Genomic DNA, 8,596 nt, shown 5'->3' with positions numbered 1-8,596 from the left:
CTCGGGATCTCCTCGCCGCGACTTTTTTCCCGCTGAGGCGGTGGGGAACCGGAGCTGGGCCTGGCTCACCGGGAGGCCACCCTGTCAGCTGGGCTCGCCGCTGCCGTCCCGTTCCGGGGGCTGAGGAGGCTCCCTGGGGCCGAGAGAGCGGCTGGGCTTCTTGGGGGCAGCACGGCTAGCGGACCTTGAGGGGTTTTGGTGTTTTTATTTCATTTTTGTGGTGAGGCTTCAGACTTGAGAAGTGCAGGCAGGTGCTGGGTCGTTTTGGTCACTAACCAGCTGCAGTCAGTAAAAACCGTGAGCTAACTCTTGCAGTATTAACGACACTCTTTGTAGATACGGATATAGTGACAGTATTGGGGTGGTATTTCGTATTTCTGGTGTTAAATTCACCGTTTTGTAGCTGAGCCCACTTCCCCTGCCCTCTGAACCTGTCCCTCTTCAGGTGCTCTGAGCTCAGACACTGCCTTGGCTTAAAATCTGCCTGCAGCTCGGGAAGCCACCATTAAAAGGGCAGAGGGAACTCCATCGTGCTTAGTTCCTGTTCAAAACATCGTCTGCCTTGATAAAGTTTAGCTGGATCCTCATCCTTTTAGGCCAAAGCAGGCAGATTATTTTTTCCCCTTCTCCATAGGGGTCTGAACTAGAAAGTGTGGTGTCATTTGGCTCAATTGGTGGCCAGAGGAAGTCTCAGCAATTCAGTAATTCACAGTAATCTGCAGAATTAAGGAGAATAGTGATAGTGTTGCAGGTCCTGGGCTTCAAAGTGTACCCTGTTTGTCAAACTCCTGGCTTTTAGTGCCTGTGCTCTTTTTCCTCCTCTTCCCAGCCCTTGTTCAAGTGTACAGTTAAACAAGAGGTTTCAGATCTTGTGAAAGAGCAGGTGAAAGATGTTGGAGGGAGTTTCCACTGGGTTTTTTTGCTGTTTTGGTTTTTAATTGCTTCTTTTCCAGCGAGCTGAGCTGTAAGAATACTCCTTTACAGGAATAGTTACATCTATACGCTTCATATATGCCAGCAAAGGTGTAATGATGAACAAATACATCTGTTTCAGCTGAGTCGATACAGTTAAACCAGCAGAAGTCAGGTGCCAAAGAAGCATGGTAGCAACTGGTTACAGTTGTAGTGAGCGAGGTTAACTGTAGAAGAATTGTATATTGCTGCTGGAGGTTCGATACATGATTACTGTGACATGTTTCCAGTCTGTCCACATTGCTTTTCGCAGCAGGTAACACAGTGCTCGCACTGGTTTGCTGTTTCAGGAAAAGCAGGCAGCTCCCTGCCCTCCCGTGTGCCACTTCAGTTAGCAGGACTTTGGCTTGCGGTAAACGCTGCTGGAGCTCGACTCGTTAGATGGAAAAGATGAAGTTAGTATTAATTAATAGGTGAAGCTTGTCATGTGACATTGAAACTGTCTGAGGAAGTGGGAATTAGCACTTGGCGATGTGTTTCTAAATGTCACTCTTAATTGTATCACCAGGATTGCTCGCCATCTGTCAGCCAGGTAGGCAGGTTATTTTGACACGTACCAGGGATATCAGTAAGAACAGAAATGTGCCAGTTCTGTCTGGGGCAGGCATTTATCGGAAAACAGATGGAGTTAACTTCAACTGTGTGTTGTTTTCGCAGATGTGGCCCTTGTTTGAGGATAGCCCCGGCTTTCAATGCTCTGAGTAACAAATATCCCCAGGCAACGTTTTTGGAAGTAGACGTGCATCAGTGCCAGGTTGGTATTCAAAAACATCTCAGTTGTGAGAGAAGTAATGGGAAATGTGAAGAAAAGCTGTTACACAGCGTACTAAGAGTAGTATCTGGTGGCTGTTGACTTGTTTGAGTCTCAAATATTGTGAAATTCTCTAAAGTTAGGGTGTGCACGGAGATGTGAACAGACACCACTTTCGTTTGGGAAGGCATTCGTGCGGTTATCGCTGCGCTGTCCTTGCTGTAAGCAGTGTGTGGCAGTTTCACAGTGCTGTGTAGATAACACTGTTACCGTGTAGAAGATAACAGCATGAATTAAAGAGTCAGCCTTTCCAAACAAATATTGCTGCAATTATTGAGCAAAGTGGGAGATGGGGTTAGTGGGACTGGGTGCCTCTCAAGTACTGCTCAGCTGGTTTTAACAGACAGCGGTGTTGCAGGTGAGCTGTCGATTGACTTGAGGGTTGTTAATGACAGTCAGCAATGGGATGTTGAAAGGAAGTGCCTTGAATTGCTACAAATTATGATGGAGAGAGATGAGCATCCGAGAGGTAACAATGTTTGCAAATGGCAGTAAGCGATGGGAAGTTTTGGGAAAGCTGCTGCGGGTGCATAAGGGGTATGAATGCAGGTAGAAACCAAATTCCCCTCTACAGCAGCGGGCTGCAGTTCCTGGGGGTGGGTGACTGTGGGTTGGGATAGGGAGGAATGCAAATGCAAAGCAAACTTGTAAAATAAGTGTGAAATCAACCTGTCCTCCACTTCCCAGAGCAGATGAGTAATATGGGGTTGTGGTGTGCCAGCAAATCCACTGGCAATGTGAAGGCCGTTCGGAGAATGCCCAAGTGTGCAAAGGGTTAGGAGGACCTGAAGAACTGAAATTCACTTAAAGTTGTTGCCTGCATTAAAGCTGTTTGTAGAATAGCAAACACTGGTGGTGATGTTTGAGGTGGTGTAACTTGATTAGTACCTAGTGTGTGCATTGCCTAGGTGGAGCAAGCTGGTGTTTGTCAGATACTGGTAGTATTCTGCTAGGTAACACTGTGCCTGTTTTATCCATTCTAGGGAACAGCAGCTACCAACAATATATCAGCAACACCCACGTTCCTGTTCTTCCGAAACAAAGTGCGGATCGACCAGTATCAGGGAGCAGATGCTGTGGGTTTGGAAGAGAAAATCAAGCAGCACCTGGAGAATGATCCTGGAAACAGCGAAGATACAGATATCCCCAAAGGATATGTATGTATCTTTAACTTAAGGGGCTTTTTTGTTTGTGTAACTCGAGTGTTTTAAAGGAGGTGTTGTTTCCAAACATAGTCAGTGTCAGGTAATGCTACTTCAGGCAAAGCTGCAAGTTCACCATGGCTCTGGTTGTCCCTTCAGAAATCCTCTGTTTATGTGGTGCTGGGTTCACTTGGGCTTTCCCGTTTTTCTTCTTGCTCCCTACCCTTCTTTAATCCTCTTAAATTTCATCTCTTAAAAAAAAAAAAGAGGGTCTGTTGCCAAAGAAATTAACGTCCATAACCATTCAGCTCCATCTTTCTAGCAGCTTGCCCTGACAATCAGCTGCCTCTGGGAGATAAACGATAGCTCGTGATCTGTTTTCTTTTGCCTAATTGCTAATGTTTGCAAAAGTGCACGGCGCTGCAAAGTGTTCTCTGCAGCTTTCTGCTTGCCTCTAAAAGATTGGCGAGGGGATAAAAATATATAAAGTAAAAAGTCCCAGGAATGCTTGTGAAAGATGATGTGCCTGGTTTGGGCAGCGTGCAAGAGTTACTGCTTGCTGACGGTGGATTTGCTTTCAATTTAATGCTTCGTGTGTATCACTGCAGTCATCGCTGATCAGGCGTTCACAGACTGCATAAACCAAGGAAATAACCTGGGAGTCTTCAATATTTGGTGAAAAAGAAAAGCCAGCATTTCTAGATATATATCGCAGAATCACAGAATATTACAGAATCACATATTCTCAGGGTGAATGGTTGTCAAACCTTGCATCAGAATCAATCATCACTAAAACTTTTTCAAAGACTTTAGAAGTTGGTACTCATAAGCAGTTTTTTTTCTCATTGCATGATTTGCCCGTGTCTTCTAGGCAAATCCAAACCTTGTAGGGATGCTTGAGTTTTTGGCCAAAATGTCAATAAGGACACAACCTGGTGCTCTCAGGAACCAATTTTTGCTGTGTCTTCGTGTTACCTCAAGGCAATTGTGCGTTGCAGACCACGAGCCTGACTTACAGCTGCACTGACAAACACGTGAATGAGAGCTCCAGGGTGACACAGCTTAGGTGGTATCCTTCAAGCAGTCCTTGGTGCAATGTTGCTCCTTCAGTGAGGTTGTCTACTGCTGTAGCAGAAGAGTAAACACCATTTTGTGGTGCGTTACACGTCACAGTTCAGTGCTCTGCTGGTTGCTGTGGTGTGCATGTTACCTCGCACGAGCAAATCCACTATGTTACACTTGGCTCTGATGAGTATCTAAACCCCCCAGTTATGTTGTGAAATGCAAACCCAGGTTTTGCTTACATTAGTTGTAGGCTAAAAGATATAAAATATATATATTAAAGATATATTTTTTTGAGGAGGCCCATTTCTGTTGATTTATTTTTGTGAGTGCTGTAGCATTCATAGTTTTTGTTTGTAGTGCCTTTTGATACAAACCCCCAAGGTTTTCTGTGTGTCCTGTTTTATTCTGTTGAATGAGGGATTTCATTCATTCCAGTGCTTACAAATCCCAGATGAGTTCGTGGCACACTCAAGACGTACTCAGCACTGCTCTTGCTTTGCCTTTCAGATGGACTTAATGCCATTTATCAATAAAGCCGGCTGTGAATGTCTTAATGAGAGCGATGAGCATGGGTTTGATAACTGTTTACGTAAAGACTCTACCTACCTGGAATCAGACTGTGACGAGCAGGTACCGTAGCTTTTTTTAAGTGAAATATTGTTTGAAGTGACAGATTAGTGCATGTGTGGAATATGGCGAAGGTAAGTGCTGTTATTGCAAAGCTCAGACTCATTTCTAGGCGATTCTTGTGCTGTGTGTGGTTTTAAGAATGAAGCCAGTATTTAACAGTCACGTTTTTCTCCACAGCTGCTGATTACCGTAGCTTTCAGTCAACCCGTCAAGCTTTATTCTATGAAACTTCAGGGGCCAGATAATGGTGAGTGCAGTCTGTGAAACCATCTCCTTGAAACCAAAGCTCTGTCCGTGTTTAGCTGAATTTTCTAGAAGCGCTGCTGTTGTCCCTGGCAGCTTTGACCTTCTGAGACTCCCACAGTAGCTTCGGGAAACTGGTTGCGATGAATTGCATAACAAATAATCTCATTCATTGCCCACTGACCTCGTGTGTGGGTATTTGGTGTGACACAAGTGTCAGTATTTACTGTAGTTTGACAGGCTGCGAAGAGAAAGTTACATTCAATCCCAGAGTTGGTGTGAGAGCTACTGGAAGGCGTAGCTTAGTTTGTGTGGTAGCTCAGCGAGGGTTACTCAAGCAGCATGTTGAAAATGTATTGAAAAAGTGGAATACTCTTCTGTTTTACCACAGGTCAAGGGCCAAAGTACATAAAAATCTTCATCAACCTGCCTCGATCCATGGATTTTGAGGAAGCAGAAAGAAGTGAACCAACTCAAGCCCTGGAGCTGACACCAGATGATATTAAAGAAGATGGGATTGTCCAGCTGCGCTATGTAAAATTCCAGAATGTTAACAGTGTCACTGTGAGTGAAGTTTCTGCTCCCAGGGCTGAAATCCAAATTTCACATAGGGTTTTGACTCCCAAATGCTGGTGTGGCTTTTCCTCTTCCATTTCAAAAACTGGGGTTCTGGTGCAATGTGTGCAGTGACTGAATTGGGGCTGGCATTGCTTTGTGCTTGGCATCGCCCTGGTGCTGTGTTAGCTTCTTACCCACGGTGTTGGGGTGAGCTGTTACTCCGAGCTGTTACTCCAATATGATCCCTAATTGCATTTCTATGGAAATGCTTTTTTGAGGCCAATGTGGTCTCATGTTGGAAGCAGAAGCTGGGAAAATCCAGGAAAATCTTAGCATTCTATGTAATCGATATTTAAAATAAGAGGCCAGTAGCCTCTCTAAAGGTTACAGAGGCTTCATAATTGGAGAAAGTGTTAATGTGGTTAGTTAAACAATCCTGGGCACACTTTAATGTATTAATTCAAGGATGGATGGTTTACCTTAACTCTTGTGTTTGTTTTCTGTAGTTGTTTGTCCAGTCCAATCATGGCGATGAAGAGACAACACGAATCACGTACTTCACGTTTATTGGAACTCCAGTCCAAGCAACGAATATGAATGACTTCAAACGAGTGAGTCCTCTTTTTAAAAACACTTCCGAATGTGTTAAACCTATTGAAAAATGGGTTGACGGAACAAATACACTTGGTTGTTACTGCAGTTCCACAACTCCAGGCTCCTTGTGATTGCCTTGACTGCTGCTTTGAGGGATTTTATTCATGGGCAACATAAAGTAGGCTTGAGATCTGAAATACTTGGTCCCAAGGTGTCTGTTGCATTAACCATAAAGAGGAAATGAAGATGCAAACAACTCGTTACAGTGTGACTTGGACACAGAAATGCTGAGCAAGAGGCACTCTCAGTTCTTGATTCTTTCTTTTTTGAGAATGTGACCCGGGTTTGAAAGGATTGCAGAAGGACTTTTTTTGTCAGTACTTACGGTATGGAGGCATCTCCTGCAGTGAGTTGTGCAATCCCTACTTTAATGTTGTTAATCTGCAGTACTTCCTGGTATTGTTGTGAGGGCTGGGACCCTGACTCAGCGTTTAACCCCTGTCTCCCTTCCAGTTCTCTGTAAACCCTCTAAATTAGTTGTGCTTTCAGAAGCACTAACAGCTTATTTTCAACAAGTGCACTTTTAAACCTGACCTTCTGGTTGTTCAAGTAGTGATTTATATTTTTTAAAATGATCCTGATTGGGGTGCACTTGGTAAAGCACTTCAGGGTTTTTCTAGCACGTTAAATAGGTTTGAGCTCTGGTCAGTGTTTGCGTGGGGAGGCTTTTTAATTCATGTGCACCCTCACAAGACCCTATATGAGGGCAGTAATAGCAGCATCTGGTTTGGGATTCACGGATTTCCTGGGTGAAGCAGCGGCCAGTCCTGTCTCAGCTCGGATTCTTGCTGTGTGCAGTGTTCCTGTTTTGCTTCCCGAACATGTAGTTCTGATCCTAGGCTGTTAAAATATTTCATCGTGACAAATGGGATGTGTAGTCTGGCAGAGTTGCTGTGCTCTTATAAATTTTAACTTTTGTTTCCTCTCTCCCAGTGATCCTGTCAGTTCTGAAACCTTAATATAGTGTTGGGCATTAATTATATTTAGGTTTGTAGATCAACTGGGGAGTCTTATTTTTCTTCCCATCTCCTTGAGCAGTTACCCACACTCCTCACTGCTCTCGTCTGTCTCACTCCCTCATCTCAGTCTGTCTCTGCTGTTCATATTTCTCTTCTCATTATGATAGAAATAGTAATGTGGGATGATTAAGAAGAAGGAATGCTTTTTTTCCCCTGAGTTTTTGAGAAATGTCTGTACAACTCTCAAATACCTTATTTGAAGGGCTTGAAAGAAGTGGACATGAATGTGATTCCAGACCTGTTATGAATGAGCCCATCGCTGCTCACTTGATTGTACACGTGTTCAGTTTCAGAGTTCAAGATACAAACAAGCCGCTGGTGTGAATGTCTCTGCTAGGGCTCAGGCTGATGTGTTTTGCTTCCTGGTTGGGGCGGGATCTGAACACAGGGTTTTGGTTAGAGCAGCTTCTTGTGCAGAGTACTGGGATGCAGACAGCTGAGGAAAACCTGTGTTAGCAGAGCACTGCACAAACACGACAGGGCTGAAAGAAGAATGAACTCCTCTTGATCCAGGAGTCACTTCATGCGTTTAATACAAACGAGGCTTTGTTTCTGTTAGCTTTGTGTCTGATAGTGCAACTACAGTTCACCTACAACTGTACTGCTAAGCAGGTGCAGTTAGGGCAGTCCTTCATTGGAGGTTTTGGCCTCAACTTTGGACACACACAGAACCACCCAGGCTGGAAAGGGACCTCAGGAGATCACCTGGGCCAGCTGCTCGTGGCACAACTTGATTTTTACCCTCTGGAAGTCTTCAGAGTGACGTAAAGAGGGGCAGGAATGTGTCGTGGCCACACGAGTGGTGCAGCTGACACCCAAAGTACTGCAGCAGACTGCATTTGAGTTGCAGGTTGCACTTGAGATTTGCTTCCAACGCACACAGAGGTTTCTAAGTTGGGCTGCTTAGGGCAGGCATATAAATGTGCACAGGAGAGGTGCAAGTTCTGGGGTTTCACTACAGATTGGGAGCTTTGTTTTGGGTAGCTTGCTGTGGTCTTGTGCTGAACTTGAACTGTTGTTTCTGGAAGGGCATGCAACTGTTGATGTCCTATACAGTTTATTTTTGGTTTTCATGAACTAAGCACACTGCTGCTCAGTTTCCATAGGTGAATACCACCAGGTTGTGGGGTTTTTTCTGTTCCCCCCCCTTGAGCCAAGGCTTTCTTCCCACTCAGTCTGCTATGTGCACCACGTGCTGCCGCTTTTTTCTTCTTGTAACGTTTTGTTTGTTTGTTTTTCAGCTTAACTTCCCATTTCTAAAGAACTAAAAAGGCAGAAGAAATTAAAAAAAGTAATAATAATTGAAGTGGGCTTGCCCTGCTCCCTTCCTTGCTCATCTAGCACCTCTTTCACCCCTTCTTCAACCTCAGCGCTGACCCGGAGCCGCCTTCTCTGCATCCACCCCCAGGAGCAGCCTCCACCTCCTGCCTCCCCAGCTCCTCCCTCCCTGCTCCAAATCTCACCCCAAATGCTTCTCTTCACCTTCCAGTCTTACCAGATCT

The 8,596-nt window shown here is 44.8% G+C and overlaps 1 protein-coding gene across 1 annotated transcript in view; it reads left to right on the top strand.

Annotated features, from left to right (window-relative positions):
- Positions 1–1,594: 1,594 nt before the first annotated feature.
- TXNL1 (thioredoxin-like 1) overlaps positions 1,595–8,596 on the top strand; it is an 8,791-nt gene continuing 1,789 nt past the window's right edge. Inside the window, exons 1-6 of the mRNA XM_010186411.1 lie at positions 1,595–1,726; positions 2,767–2,940; positions 4,498–4,620; positions 4,798–4,867; positions 5,255–5,427; positions 5,928–6,032. Of these exons, the coding sequence (XP_010184713.1) occupies positions 1,595–1,726; positions 2,767–2,940; positions 4,498–4,620; positions 4,798–4,867; positions 5,255–5,427; positions 5,928–6,032 (777 nt within the window). The remainder of the gene's footprint in view (positions 1,727–2,766; positions 2,941–4,497; positions 4,621–4,797; positions 4,868–5,254; positions 5,428–5,927; positions 6,033–8,596) is intronic.

This window comes from Mesitornis unicolor, unplaced genomic scaffold, assembly GCF_000695765.1.
Source record: "Mesitornis unicolor isolate BGI_N332 unplaced genomic scaffold, ASM69576v1 scaffold15356, whole genome shotgun sequence".
NCBI classification, from domain to species: Eukaryota; Metazoa; Chordata; class Aves; order Mesitornithiformes; family Mesitornithidae; genus Mesitornis; species Mesitornis unicolor.
This window is presented reverse-complemented; position numbering and strand designations above follow the sequence as displayed.